Source organism: Bombina bombina, chromosome 6 (genome assembly GCF_027579735.1).
Source record: "Bombina bombina isolate aBomBom1 chromosome 6, aBomBom1.pri, whole genome shotgun sequence".
In the NCBI taxonomy this organism is placed as follows: Eukaryota; Metazoa; Chordata; class Amphibia; order Anura; family Bombinatoridae; genus Bombina; species Bombina bombina.
The window spans coordinates 696348286-696364633 of record NC_069504.1 but is presented as its reverse complement, the minus strand read 5'-3'; the positions used below and the strand labels follow the sequence as shown (position 1 = coordinate 696364633).

The 16348-nt window shown below is 36.0% G+C and overlaps 1 protein-coding gene across 1 annotated transcript in view; it reads left to right on the top strand.

Moving 5' to 3' along the window:
* The first annotated feature begins 454 nt into the window (after positions 1 to 454).
* Positions 455 to 16348, top strand: part of SH2D6 (SH2 domain containing 6) — a 32567-nt gene continuing 16673 nt past the window's right edge. The window contains exons 1-4 of the mRNA XM_053719387.1: positions 455 to 509; positions 4762 to 4781; positions 5753 to 5851; positions 7355 to 7438. Coding sequence (XP_053575362.1) covers positions 455 to 509; positions 4762 to 4781; positions 5753 to 5851; positions 7355 to 7438 — 258 coding nt within the window. The remainder of the gene's footprint in view (positions 510 to 4761; positions 4782 to 5752; positions 5852 to 7354; positions 7439 to 16348) is intronic.

Below are 16348 nucleotides of genomic sequence, written 5' to 3'. Positions count from 1 at the left end.
GTGTAGAATGCACAGAATAATGCTGTTCCAAGCAAATCTGTTTTATTTGTTGTGATTTATCAATTATCAAATCAATCTACACTAACATTATTTTTTTTTATAAATTATAAGGATTTGGGGTAGCTGTCTATATATGAACAGATTTTAGATACACACAATTAAAGATTTATAATCACTGTATTAGCTCCAAGCACTCTTATGTTTACAGAAATCTGCTCTATACAGTTTATTAATGTTTAAGTGACAGACATGTTTCTTTCTTTTCTTATCTGTAGATCTGTATGTTAATGTCCTGGATATGCAGGTAGGATACTGTTGCCTCACTGTATTGGCTGAACAGATCAATGCTGTAAATAAATAATGCTCTTAAGACCTTTATGCTTTTTCATTAAATATGCAGTAGCAGTTTTGTGGGTCTTTTACACTAGTCATATTTAATAAATACTTAATGAAAATGTATGTTCTCTTCTATGTCTCACAGAATGCCTTTAAAGATAATGGAACTGCAGGTAAATATGTCTAAATTCTATTTACAGGGACATTGCAGTGCAAAATAACATGCTGTCATTTATTGAATGATGGAGTCTTGTGACTGCTGTTGCCAGTTGGTTACTAGTTTACACACATTATGACTTGAGGTAGTTAGCAGTAAAGATGTGAGTTCCATATATTCATGGAAATTAGTTTCCCTGAATATTCGGTGTTTGCACTATTCAATATTTGTTTAGTTTAAAAAGAAAAGAATACTGAATTTTAGTTAAACATTTATATTAGTTTTCATTCGTACATTTTATTTAGCTGAGCTATGACTAATACTTCTTCAGCTAATCGTTGCGTGCCCCACAAGGCATCCAGCTCGTAGTGCATGATATGATTGGCTGAAGGAGTATTAGTCATTGCTCAGCTAAATAAAGTTTAAGATGCGGGCGGAGGTACGGCACAATGTTTACCATCGCTATATGGTAAATATTTGACAGATGAAGCATCATTTAAAAATTTCATGAATTAAAGTTCCCCTGTTTTGAATAATATTTTTATATAACGTGCAGCACAATCGTTAAGTTGACAATCCCTTAAAGAAAACCAAAAAATAGCTGAGTTGAGAATTTTGCACAGCACATTCTAAAATACTGGAATATACTCATCTATTTACAATGCAGTCTAGAGTGTTTCATATACAGCCTTTATGTCTGTTTAAGATACTTCCTGATTTGGATTTTAGAATGAATAAGGCACTTGTGCTTCCATGTTAGTGTGAGAAACCATCGGCTAGATTACAAGTTTTGTGTTACGGTGCAGTACGGCTTTTAACGCTGAAAAATTGGCCATTATGCTGGAATGGCCAGGAACGCATATTACGGGGCCCATTTATCAAGCTCCGGATGGAGCTTGAGGGCATGTGTTTCTGGCGAGACGGACAGACACATCACAATTCAACCCGATCCTGCTGGCGGCTGATTGGCCGCAAATCTGCGGGGGGCGGCATTGCACCAGCAGCTCACAAGAGCTGCTGGTGCAATGCTGAATACGGAGAGCGTATTGCTCTACGCATTCAGCGAGGTCTGTCGGACCTGATCCACACTGTCGGATCAGGTCCGACAGACCTTTGTTAAATAGGCCCCTACGAGTCGTGTCGGTATAGCTATACCGTTAGCATTTTAGCCTGTAACGCAACGCCCATTCCGCACTCAAAAAATGACGTTTTTGTGTGGGATTTTCAGAGCGCTGGTATTACAGGTTTTTGTGTAGCTAAAATGCTTGCGTTACAGCCTATGCCGACACTATCCATACCGCCATGTGAGACCAGTAGTTATTTTGCGAAACAAAAGTGTTTAACTAAACTGTTACAAAGTACACTAACACCCATAAACTACCTATTAACCCTTAATCCGCCACCCTCCCGCATCACAGACACTATATTCAATTCATTAACCCCTAATCTACCGCACACCCACATCGCCAACACTATTTAAATATATTAACCCCTAAACTGCCACTCCCGACATCGCTGACACTTATAAAAGTTATTAACCCCTAATCCGCCACTCCCCGACATCGCTGACACCTAAATAAACCTTTTAACCCCTAAACCTCCATCCCCCCACATCGTAACTACTAAACTAAAACTATTAACCCCTAGACCGCGGGCCCCTTACATCGCAAAACACTAAATTAAACTATTAACCCCTAAACCTAACACCCCCCTAACTTTAAATTAAAATTACTAATATAACTATATTTAAATAAATAAAAACTTACCTGTGAAATAAAAATAAACCTAACATTAAACTATAAATTAACCTAACATAACTATTCTAATAAAATAAAAAAATACTACCAATTAAAAACCTAAATTACAAATTTAAAAAAAAACTAACACTAAGAAAATAAAAATCTAAAATTACAAAAAATAATAAACACTAAATTATGAAAAATAAAAAACACTAAGCTAACAAAAAATAATAAACGAAATTATCAAAAATAAAAACAATTACACCTAATCTAATAGCCCTATAAAAATAAAAAAGCCCCCCCAAAATAAAAACACCCCCTAACCTACAATAAACTACCAATAGCCTTTAAAAAGCCCTTTTTGTAAGGCTTTGCCCTAAGTTAAACAGCTCTTTTACCTGTAAAAAAAATGCAAAGTCCGCCCAACAATAAAACCCACCACCCAACCAACCCCCCAAAATAAAAAAGCCTAACTCTAAAAAAAACTGTTACCCATTTGTATAGGCATTGCCCTTAAAAGGGCATTCAGCTCTTTTTCACTGCCCTTAAAAGGGCATTCAGCTCTTTTACAAGCCCAAAGCCCTAATCTAAAAAAAAAACATCCAATAAATTGGAAAAAAAAAAAAACTAACACTAACCCCATACAATCTACTCACGGTTCCTGAAGTCCGGACATCCATCTTCATCCAGGCGGCGAGAAGTCTTCATCCAGGCGGTGACACCTTCATCCATCTCGGGGATGTCTTCTATCTCATCCTGGAAGACATCCTGCGCGGAGCGTCCTCTTCATACGGTCACCGCCGTAGACTTAAGTTGAATGCAAGGTATCCGTTTCAAAATGGCGTACATTGCATTCCTATTGGCTGATTTTATTCTTTAAACTCAAATCAGCCAATAGGATGAGAGCTTCTAAAATCCTATTGGCTGTTCAAAACAGCCAATAGGATGAGAGTTACTGAAATCCTATTTTGAAACAGCTAACTTGCATTCAACTTCAGTGTACGGCGGTGACTGTATGAAGAGGATGCTCCGCACAGGATGTCTTCCAGGGTAGCTCCGCTTTATGCCGCCGGGATGAAGATAGAAGACGTCCCCGAGATAGATGAAGGTGTCGCCGCCTGGATGAAGACTTCTCACTGCCTGGATGAAGATGGATGTCCGGACTTCAGGAACCGTGAGTAGATTTTGTGGGGTTAGTGTTAGGTTTTTTTTTTAGATTAGGGATAGGCACTTGTAAAAGAGCTGAATACCCTTTTAAGGGCAATGCCCATACAAATGTCCCTTTAGGGGCAATGGGTATCTTAGGATTTTTTAGAGTTAGCTTTTTTTTATTTGGGGGTTGGTTGGGTCGTGAATTTTTCCTTTGGGAGGACTTTGTATTTTTTTACAGGTAAAAGAGCTTTTTTAACTTAGGTCAATGCCCTACAAAAGGCCATTGGCTATTGGTAGTTTATTGTAGGTTAGGGGGTGTTTTTATTTTGGGGGTGCATTTTTATTTTTATAGGGCTTAGGTGTAATTTTTTTTTTATTTTTGATAATTTCGTTTATTATTTTTTGTTAGCTTAGTGTTTTTTATTTTTCATAATTTAGTGTTTATTATTTCTTGCAATTTTAGAATTTTTAATTTTTTTCATAGTGTTAGTTTTTTTTAAAAATTTGTAATTTAGGTTTTTAATTGGTAGTATTTTTTATTTTATTAGAATAGTTATGTTAGGTTAATATATAGTTTAATGTTAGGTTTATTTTTATTTCACAGGTAAGTTTTTATTTTTTTAAATATAGTTATATTGTAATTTTAATTTAAAGTGTTAGGTTTAGGGGTTAATAGTTTAATTTAGTGTTTTGCGATATGGGGGCTGGCGGTTTAGGGGTTAATAGGTTCATTTAGTAGCGGCGATATGGGAGGCTGGAGGTTTAGGGGTTAATCATTTTATTTAGTGACGGCGATGTCGGGGAGTGGCGGTTTGGGGGTTAATCATTTTATTTAGTGGCGGCGATGTCGGGGAGCGGCGTGTTAGGGATCAATAGCTTTTATTAGTGTTGGCGATGCCGAAAGCAGCGGATTAGGGGTTAATAACTTTTCCCCCCCGTAGATATCAATGCGGTTACGTTATGGAGATTTTTCATTCCGCACTTCAGGTGTTAGTTTATTTCTAACACTCTCTCCCCATTGATGTCTATGGGGGAAAGCGTGCACAAGCACGTCAAATCAGCCCTTGGATTTTGTGCAGTATGGAGCTTAACGCATCATAACGCACAGCACAAGGAGGTTTTTCAGTAACTCGTAATGGCAACGATATGGATAGTGAAATAACGCAACTTTTTTGACGTTAGTTTTGCACCCTGTTTAGCACAAAACTCGTAATCTAGGTGCATATGTATGAAGTTATTTTACAGAATCACACAGTGATTGATAGATTTTGTAGACAACATTAACAGTTTATATAGATTGTTTGAAGGTAACTGTTGCTGGCTTCTGATTTCATGAGATGCACCAGTGAGTTATTATCTCCTCTTTTCTATGTGTAGGATCATCAGACAATGCAGAGGTGAGTAATTGATGTCATTAATTTAAGCTGTTATTCCGCAAACTGTATGTAATGAAAATAGATATTATGTAAAAACAAATAATTACTTATTTTAAGCAGCATAGGCTCTAAATTGAAACTGATGCCACTTTGTCTCCTTCTCTTTTGTCTCTTCCCACTATAACTATGGATGTTTATTAAAGGGACAGTAAAAGACTTTTAATATCCGTCAAAAATAAATAATTAAATTGCAAAATATAGCAATACAACACAATAGTTATAACAGCGATTAAAAACATAATTTAAATACCCCATTCAAACACTCCCTCAAATTAGAAGGAAATGGCCCTTGACTTAAAAAACATACAAAAAACAACTAGTAATTGAAGTTGACATACATGAAATCTTACTGACGAGCCCACTTTCTTAAAGCGACATGAAACCCAAACATTTTCTTTCATGATTCAGATAGAGAATATAATTTTAAACAACTTTCCAATTTACTTCTATTATTTAATTTGCTTCCTTCTCTTGTTATCCTTTGCTGAAAGGTTTATCTAGGAAAGCTCAGGAGCAGCAAAGAACCAAGGTTCTAGCTGCCGATTGGTGGATGCATAGATATCCTGATTGTTCACCCATTTGTTCAGTTAGAAACCAGTAGTGCATCGTTGCTCCTTCAACAAATGATACCAAGAGAATGAAGCAAATTAGATAATAGAAGTAAATTAGAAAGTTGTTTCAAATTGTATTCTCTATCTGAATCATGAAAGAAAAATGTTGGGTTTCATGTCCCTTTAAGCCTCTTTATGCCCAAAAGCAACAGGCCTTTTCTATTCAGTTCTTTGCTATGATCTGAGCCTGCTTACTCTTCTGAGTTATTGTGACTGACCATCCAGAAAAGGAGATTGGCTCAAATGTGATGCTGAGTCAACATAGCCACAATTTTGATTGGTTAATCTGTTTAACCAATCAATTTTGCCTTAATGTATTAGGGAAGCCCTAAATTTAGACAAGGAACTGAAGAGGAAGGACTTGTTATAGGTAGCCATGAAAAGGCTGAAAAAAGAGAAACTTCAAACTCCAAACTTCAGGTAAGGCCATTTAAAGGGACATTAAACACTTACATATCATTTAAAGGTTTTCTCTGCTAGAGTGATCATGCTTAACGGGACATTAAACACTTTGAGATGGTAATACAAAATGATAAATCGTATATATATAAAAAAAACTCTGCAATATATTTTCATTATTTATTTTGTCTCCTTTTCATGCAATTCCATTCTGAAATTGTGAGCTTTTCCGTTCCTGTTCGAATCTAAAGTGCAGGACACTGTTACATTCCACACAGCCATTACCTGTACAATCTAGTAACCTATTTATAACTCTCTTTTATTGGCCACAGCAGAAAATGTAACCTAAGTTACAACATGGCAGCTCCCATTGTTTTATAGATAATAAAACGTTACAATTATTTTGTCAATATTTAAACAGCTAATTAAACTTTAAAAAATACATCTGCATGTTATTCTCAGATTAATCTTTTCTTTGAATGCATCATTCTATCTAGCATTTATTTAGTGTTTAATGTCCCTTTAATGTACATTTACCCAGCTGAATATTCTATCCCAGGTTACATGCTCATTACTTGGCCTCCACTGCAAAAAAAACCCATTATTGTTTAGCAAAAGTGCTATTTCCGCAGCCATATTGACTTGTATAAATATGAGCTAACTAGAAAGCTACTCAGTGCTGCCATCTACTGATGAATCCATATCTTAAAGGGACACAAGTAAAATTACACTTTCATGATTCAGATAGCGCATGCAATTTATATATATAAAAAAAAAAAAATTCCCTTTTCTTCCATTATAAAAATGTGCACAATTTTTTTATATGCTTCTACTGGGCATGTGCAAGATTTCACGGTATATACATATTTGTGTTTTGTGATTGGCTTATGACTGTCACATGATACAGGGGACATGGAAAACAGAAGTAACCTTAAAATTTGTCTTCATATCTAGAACCCTGTATTGTGAGATAAACAAAATTTAAGCTAAACTTTGCTTTTCTAAAATTGTTTAAGGGACCTCGCAGTACTGACACGACTTCTCAGATAATCTCACCAGACTAGAGAACTTTAGATCATCGGGCCCTAAGTGTTATTGCATTGTCTTGTTATTATGCATGTGTTGAACATGCAATTCTTCTGTATCTAATGGTCCTATAAACTGAGTACTTGCAAAGCCAACAATGGTCTCACAAGCACGATTCATGAACTCACTGTTATATTATCACTTGACAAAATGATTGTAAATAATAAATGCAGTGTCCACAATTAAAATACCAATGTTTTAATAAATCCTTTTGAGGAAGCTTTGTTTTACTTTGGCTGTATGGATCACAAAAAAACAATGTATGTAACAGGAATAACTTGCAACTGTTCTTTTTGTTGACAGTCACTTCAAAAGTATTGCTCTTTTTTTAGCTGCCACAGTCCATCATGTGTTTTGCCAATTCATTTTAAAAAACATTTTCAGTTGTGTGTTAAAACTGTCTGATTTGTGATTGGCTGCTTGTGATATTTTTGGCAGGACAGGGGAGTTTTGGGAAGAGCATGGTACGCAGGGGATATAGAACGACGAGAGGCGGAAAGAAGATTACGGAGAATAAACAAGGTAACCTCAGAATAAAAGAGTGATAATTAGAATTCCTCACTGTGGTCCATTTGTTACTTCTTATATCCCCTATTGCTCAGTTTAACAGTCCTCTTTAAAGGGATGTGTAACAGTAAAAAAGTGTCAAGCAATCAAAAGAATGTTATAATAACGTTATAATAAATTAATATTTGTAATTCCTTCTTATTATCTATTTTCTGTCATTTTTGTGCAATTTGTAATTAAAATTGATAACTTTTTAAAACCTGGGTAGGAGTATGGCGGATTTTCCAGACAATGTGTGTGCGCAACTATTTGGGCTGACGTAGCCACTCACGTCACTGCCTCAAAGGATCAGACCAGCTCTCTTGATGGCAGCAAGCATGTATTGCTAAGTATTTAGTGCAGGAATACCCCTAATATTAACGAGCATTGCAATATATATATATATATATATATATATATATATACTGTATATACTGTATATATATATATTCAATAATTATATTAAAAGATGGATGGTCTTCACTATAATACAGTGCGCATGCGTAAATGACATAACAGAACAGCGCATGCGGTCGGGAGAACGGCGGATAATGACCTGCAAATTAGAAGTTGTTGATTGGATGCATAGAAGTTGGACTGTCTTATGTGACATCATAATCTAAATGAAAATGAGATTTAAAACTAAAACAAAGCTTTGTTTTCATTTATATGTCTTGCTTAGGATACTTATTGCACTGTTTTATACTGCTTTAAATGAGCATTCTAGTGTACAAATAAAATGCTATCGGCTAGATTATGAGTTGTGCATTAGGGTTAAAAAGCAGCGTTAAGAGGTCCTAACGCTGCTTTTTAACGCCCGCTGGTATTACGAGTCTTGCAGGTACAGGTGTACTGCTCACTTTTTTGGCCAGACTTGGAAATACTGCATATCCATTTATGTCAATAGCGTATCCTCTTTTTTCAATGGGACTTGCATAGCGCCGGTATTATGAGTCTGACAAAAAGTGAGCTGTACACCCTCTCCTGTCAAGACTGGTACCGCATTTTAAAGTCAGTAGTTAAGAGTTTTACACTACAACGCCGTATTATAAAACTCTTAACTAAAGTGCTAAAAAGTACACTAACACCCATAAACTACCAATTAACAACTAAACCGAGGCCCTCCCGCATCGCAAGCATTAAAAATAAATTTTTTAACCCCTAATCTGCCGAACCGGACATCGTCACCACTATAATAAATATATTAACCCCTAAACTGCCGCACTCCCGCATCACAAACACTAGTTAAATATTATTAACCCCTAATCTGCCGTCCCTAACATCGCCGACACCTACCTACATTTATTAACCCCTAATCTGCCACCCCCAACTTCGCCGCCACTATATTAAAGTTATTAACCCCTAAATCTAAGTCTAACCCTAACACCCCCTAACTTAAATATAATTTAAATAAATCTAAATAAAAATAACTATCATTAACTAAATTATTCCTATTTAAAAGTAAATACTTACCTATAAAATAAACCCTAAGATAGCTACACTATAACTAATAGTTTATTTTTATTTTACAGGCAAGTTTGTATTTATTTTAACTAGGTAGAATAGTTACTAAATAGTTATTAACTATTTAATAACTACCTAGTTAAAATAAAAACAAATTTACCTGTAAAATAAAACCTAACCTAAATTACACTAACACCTAACACTACACTATATTTAAATTAATTCCCTAAATTAAATACAATTAAATACAATTAAATAAATGATATTGTAGCTAGCTTAGGGTTTACTTTATAGGTAAGTATTTAGTTTTAAATAGGAATTATTTAGTTAATTATAGTAATTTTATTTAGATTTATTTAAATTATATTTAAGTTAGTGGGGGTTAGGGTTAGACTTAGGTTTAGGGGTTAATAAATTTAGAATAGTGGCGGCGACGTTGGGGCGGCAGATTAAGGGTTAATAAATGTAGGTAGGTGGCAGCGATGTTAAGGATGGCAGATTAGGGGTTAATAATATTTAACTAATGTTTGCGATGCGGGAGTGCGGCGGTTTAGGGGTTAATATGTTTATTATAGTGGCGGCGACGTTGGGGGCGGCAGATTAGGGGTTAAGAAGTGTAGGTAGGTTGCGGCGACATTGGGGAAGGCAGATTAGAGGTTAATAAATATAATGTAGGTGTTGGCGATGTTGGGGGCAGCAGATTAGGGGTTCATAAGTATAATGTAGGTGGCGGCGGTGTTTGGAGCGGCAGATTAGTGGTTAATAATATAATGTAGGTTGCGGCGATGTCAGGGGGCGGCAGATTAGGGATTAATAAATGTAAGATTAGGGGTGTTTATACTCAAGGTTCATGTGAGGGTGTTAGGTGTAGACATAACTTTTATTTCCCCATAGGAATCAATGGGGCTGTGTTAGGGAGTTTTACGCTGATTTTTTGCAGGTGTTAGACTTTTTTCATCCGGCTCTCCCCGTTGATTCCTATGGGGAAATCGTGCACGAGCACGTTACACCAGCTCACCGCTAAAGTAAGCAGCGCTGGTATTGGAGTGCGGTAATGAGCAAAATTTTGTTCCACGCTCACTTCTTGTCTGGTTTGTAAAAACCCGTAATACCAGCGCTGTCTGTAAGTGAGCGGTGAGCATAAACTGCTCGTTAGCACCGCACAGCCTCTAACGCAAAACTCGTAATCTAGCCGTATATTTCTTTGCATTTTATGTTTATCCAAATTCATTTATTTTACTATGGGCCAGATTACTCGAGCGGTTATTGCACTAGAAGTAAGCTTTTTGTGCTCGTCTGGTTGCGCTCCTATTATGATTTGAAAGTAAACTGTTTTCGCTCACACGCTAATCTAATGCGCACAAAAGCTGAGCAAAAAATATTGCTTGCGCATTCACGTATTCCCCCATAGAAGTCAATGGAGAAAAAAGGGAGAAAAAAAGCTAACACCCCACTCTCAATCCCGATCACATATTCTCATGTGCGCTAGTCTGACATGAAAATATGAATATTTCTCATTCCAATGTTCTTCATACATATTTCTACATATATCTGATTTTTTTTGTACAATATATAATGCACACATATACAGTATATATATATATATATATATATATATATATATATATATATATATATGTCTATATATTTGAACATATGTATTTAGGTGTTTATATGTGTATATATGCCTGTAAATACATATATACACATATAAATACATACAGTATATACTGTATATACATACATATACTGTACATATTTAGACATGTATATGTATTGTAAAGCCCTTTGCCTGCCTTTTTTCCCCCTTACACCTAAAACCTCCTACCTTTGAGCCCTTATAACTTTTGTGTGCAATCTTTTTTTGAATAATTTTTATTAGATAGGGTTATTATGAGTGTAACTGTACTTTGTAATGTATTGTTGATGTGTTTTGTGCAACTTTTCAGTTTCGCAAAACAGTTAACCAGAGCTCTGAAGTTGCGGTAATGATTCTAGCGTAAATCGTGATTGCGCTCAAGCAAACGTTTGCGCTCCACATGTAATCTGGCCCTATGTGTTTTACTCACGCAAAGTGGTTAAATACATGGTCAAAGTTATGCTCCTGCAGCTTTACTGCCGATGATACAGCTGGTAACCAAATGGGAATTACCCATACATGTGTATGCTCCAAATACTGTCTGTACCCTCCTCTAAAGCAAAATGGAGTGCAAACGTGACGGCAATGTTAGAGACATGAATAACAAAAAATAAATTATCATGATTCAGATAGAGTAAGCTATTTTAAAGGGAAAGTAAAGTCAATTTTAGACTTTCATGATTCAGATAGGGCATGCAGTTTTAAACAACTTTCCAATTTCCTTTTATCATCAAATGTGCTTTGTTCTCTTGGTATTCTTTGTTGAAGGCTAAACCTATGTAAGCTTATAGGCTGATTTCTAAGACCTTGAAGGCAACCACTTATTTCAGTGCATTTTATCAGCTTTACACCGCCAAACAGTGGTAGCTCATGTATTAAATATAGATAACATTGTGCTCACTCCCGTGGAGTTAATTATGAGTAAGCACTGATTGGCTAAAATGCATGTCTGTCAAAAGAGCTGAGATAAGGGGGCAGTCTGCAGAGGCTTAGTAATCACAGAGGTAAAAAGTGTATTAATATAACAGTGTTGGTTATGCAAAACTGGGGAATGGGTAACAAAATTATCTATCTTTTTTAAACAATTTTCAAGACGACTGCCCCTTTAAGAGATGTTTCAGTTCACTTCTGTTATCATATTTAGGGTCTGATGACAATCTATTGTTTGAGAGTTATCACATGAGACATTTTCAATGTCGACTCTATTACAATAAGCCATTATAATTGTTTATTGGCCCTCCACTCCTGTTTTCCTTGTTTAAAATTCATATTTTTTGATAATTATTGACACATTTTCATGGCCATTTACTTATCCAATTCCAAAGCTAAATGGACTTGATAAACTGTAGACAACACTTATCAGCTTATCAGGTAACCCAAAAAAGTTATCGGAATCAACATTGGTTTTGCGAATGCACAAAACACGCTGACATTACCTCTGCCATTTATTAAATTACATCTTAGCCAAACTATAGTTGCTTAGATTAGGTAATGGTTATTTTTAACAAGGTAGTCTATTGGAACTGATGCAGGTTTACACACTGTACTTTATGACTTTGAAATGGTAGTATAGGCACAATAAAACCTGTGTCCTATTAAAAAGATATCTATTGTTTTGCTTGTAGACACTGAGAACTTTCATATAATTTGTGTTTGGGTGAAAGGATAAAAGCATAAAAAAGCCTTGTAAATCAAAACTGATTCTCTATATAGAAAACTAAAATGATGAAACATGCTTTCAAATTACTATACTGAAATATTGCCCCTGTACTGGGGTGACCAGATTTAAGGGCGAAAAAAGGACACTTCAATGACGACTCGCAACATACTTAAATGAAAAGGATGAATTATTATAATAGGTTTTGGTTGTAGCATTTCATACCATTTATTTCTTTCATACAGGTGATGAGAGTCCCTGATCCATTACTCCTGGGATTTACTCTTCCCTACCATAAGGAGGAGACAAAGATTCCCAAACCCCAAGAACTCTATAAAACCCCTCCCACCTCAGCAGTACTTCAGTCTTGTCTTTGCCTCCACTGGAGGTGGTCGAAGAATAAAGATGTGTGTTTGTTCTTTACAGGAAGAATATACTACTTTCTCCTGAAAGTAAGAATTTAATCTGAACAACACTGATGAAATGTTTATGCGCATGCCTCTTTCAACTAAGTGTAAAAGGTTAGTTCAGCCTTTACCTTCTACTAGTTTTTAGCCTGCTTAGGTTAATGTTCCTAGTTTTGAGGCTGCTGTGTCCTCAGAAGAGGTGGTGTTGTAGGTTGATCTTATTAATGCCATCCTTTTATTTTGTTTTATGTTAAGCATATTCATTCTTTTTTCAAGGGCATTTTTTCTTTGTTACTTACTTTAGAGTTTAATGATACTAAATTAGATGGGAATATACCAGTTAAATGTTTAAATACTGTTTTTTAAACCCTTAGTTAAATCCCTTGGTGTAATTCTTGTCCCAAATTCCCAAAATGGTTGGGGCCATTTTTACTCTGGCTAAATGTACTACATTCCTTTGGAAGATAGTGCTTTCTTTCTAGTCCTTTAGATAGGAAATTATAATCCTTATTTAAGAGGTCTTATATGAAAGCAAGTTATATTTTTAGTCCCATAATACAGTATCTATTGCTGATGAGGCTGTTGCTTGTTCTTTTGATTATACAGTCTTTCTGGGCAGATTTCTCATGATTCTGACATTAACATTTTTAAAACTTCTTTATGTTTAAATGTACAAATGCTTTCTTGTGTAATGTATTTTTTAACATCATTCATTAATGCCTTTAGCTGTTCTTTCTAGAAAATCATTATAACTAGAATCTTAGCATGATTTCTATTTCCAGACTTTTTAACTCTTTCTTTACAGGGAAAGATTTTATTTGATTTTGGTTTGGATCTCTATTATATCTATGGTGTCTGCAGTTTAAGGAGCTTTTTTCCTCAGGACTAGAAGTCCAAGGGTATTTTTAAAGCTCATATTTGTGTTTTGTCCCTTTTGTCAGAATAGGGCTCATAAATCTTTTTCCTTCACCCAGTATCAGAGATTCTCTGGTTCCCTGGTTCAGTTTGTAAATAATAAAATAGTATTTGTAAATGCTTCAGTGCCTTAACCATTCCTTGAGTAGTTATAGTCTCAAGGATGTTGAATAGGTTTCAGATCAAGGCCTGCCAAGGGAAGGTTTTTTCTCTCCTATATAGGTTCCCTGTAAAGACTCAGGTAGATGGGAACTCCAACCTATTTATTGTTCCTAAGTAGGAGGGAATTGTTAGATCAATTCTGATCTAGATATCTTGAGCAAGTCTTTCAAGTTCCTTCTTTCAAAATGGAAACGTTTTAGACTATTCTGCAAGGTCAGTTTATGTCCACAATAGATTTTAAGGATTTATGTTTTTACTTCAGGGAACTTCATAGGTATCTGTGGTTTGTTTTTTTAGACATGATTTTTCAGGTTTGTGCTCTTCCGTTTGATCTTACATCTTTCAGAATATTCTCCAAGGTTTTGGATATTCTCTTTTCTGTAATCAGATCTCAGGGTATTGCAGTATTTCCTGACCTGAATGATATCTTGGTTTAAGCTCCATCTGTACAGTAAGTCGTATTCCTCTCCTGCAGACTGCTGTTGTTTCTTCAACAACATGGTTGGAAAGTTATTTTTCAAAACAGTTTACTGGTGCCTTAGATAAAGGGGGCTTAAATTGATTCCGTTTCTATGAGACTTTCTTGGATAGAGCAAAGACTGTTGAAGCTGGAGTTTGCCTGCTAGAACTTTCAGTCTCTGTTTATTTCCTTCAGTAGGCTTGTTGCATGGAGTTGTCAGGTCTCATGTTTGCGGCTGTGATTACTATTCCATTTGCTCATTTTCATATGAGCCCTTTTCAGATTTGTATCTTTTACTATGATACAGGCACCATACTCTGTTGTCTCTGAGGACTCGTTTACATTCCAGTACTAGTCTGTTTCTGTCTTGGTGGCTGAACTATTAGCTCTTTATACAGGGGGCTTTTTTTGTTCATACTTTCATACTTGGTCTTTACAGATGCAAGGTTTTTTTTCAGGATTTGGGGGCCCTCTGTGGGTTTCTGAAGGCATAAGGAGTTTGGTCTTCTTGGGCGGCAAGGTTACCTATTTATGTTTCTAAACTCTGTTCAATTCAGTGCTCTTCAGGGTAGGACTCTAAAGAAAAGGGAAGTATTTGCTCTGTTTTCAGATTAGACTATGTTTCATCTTTAGCTTATGTCAATCATCAGGGGGGAACTTACAGTTCCCCAGTTATGAGGAAAGTATTGCTGTCTAATCTTTGCTGTTCTATCAGATAATAGCTCTTTGGGGTCGTACAGAGATTGTTTTGATTGCCTCTTGGTTGAATCTCAAATTTCCAGGTGCTGTGCAAGGTCCAATGATCTTTGAACTGTGTTTTTGGATGCTCTGGTAAATCAATGGTATACTTATTTTTTCATCTTTGGTCGTTTTTCCCAGGGTTATTGCAAGGATTTGTCAGGATGAACTTTGGTGATTCAGCTTGTTCATGCCAAATTTAGAATGCAGATTTGGTTCTGATGTCAAGTTTCTTTCCTTGGCTGCTTATTTTGCATCCAGATCATATATTTTAAGATCCTTTTTTCTATCCAGATTATCTCGGCTTGATGGCATTGAGATAGAATCAGAAACTCTCTTTGTCTTTTAACTATTTGTTCAGTTAATGTATTTTACGGGATGGTTTGGATATGGGTGTATCTGCCTGTTCTTTGAAGGAAAAATAACAGAAGATGTGGAGCTGCTGTGAGATAAAAATGCAGTTCCTTTATTCAACAAATATTTTTAAAAGCTGGGAGGCAACTAATAGAAGTAGAAAGGCAGCACACCTTTCTACTGCCTTGGTGCACTGCCTTTCTACTTCTATAGGTTGCCTCCCAGCTTTTAAAAATATTTATTGAATAAAGGAACTACATTTTTATCTCACAGCGGCTTCACACCTTCTGTTATTTTTGCTTTGCTAACAGTCCGTGGAACCACTGTACCCGCCTGGTCGGGTGTTTGCAGTAAGTCCAGGTACCTCCACTTCTTCCCTCCCCCGCACATACGTCGTTCGTGATGTCAGAGGAACCTCGCTTCCGGATTCGGATCAGCGTGTAGAGAATGCACGCTGGGCAATCAGCTGACACAGCTGCAGAGTGGATCTCGGCCCATGGAGCCCATGGACAGTGCCCGATTGAGGAGAGCCTACTTCAGCTTGTTTGCAGCAAGAATCATCCTTTGAGGTAATACCTATGCTGTTAAGAGGAAAGGGAATATAGGGATTGTGTTTGTGTTTGGTCCTGGTGAAGATTTAACTCCATCAAATAAGGACTCATTGCAGTTTGCCTATTTCCTTCTGTTACTGTGTTCTTTGAAGGGTCAGATTCTGCCCTTTTTAGTTATGTTCCATAGAAGATTTCTAATCTTCCTGTCATTCATGGTTTCATTTTAGTCTGGCCTAGAATTAAGACTGTTATTACCCAATTTTTCCTCTTTGGAACCTTTATTTGGTCTTGAGGATTTTGCAGGTTCCTCCTTTTGAACCTATGCATAAGGTGGATATTAAACTTATTTCTGGAAGTTTTATTTATTTTAGCATTCTCATTTGATAGAAGAGCTTCTACTCTTTCTTGTATTCCTCCTTATTGTATTTTTTTTAGGATAAAATTGTGTTTTCTGACAATATTATTTGGAACTTTGTTGATCCTTCTCTATGTCTTAATCCTTAGAATTATTCAGTGACCTCTTCCATGTTTTGGATTTT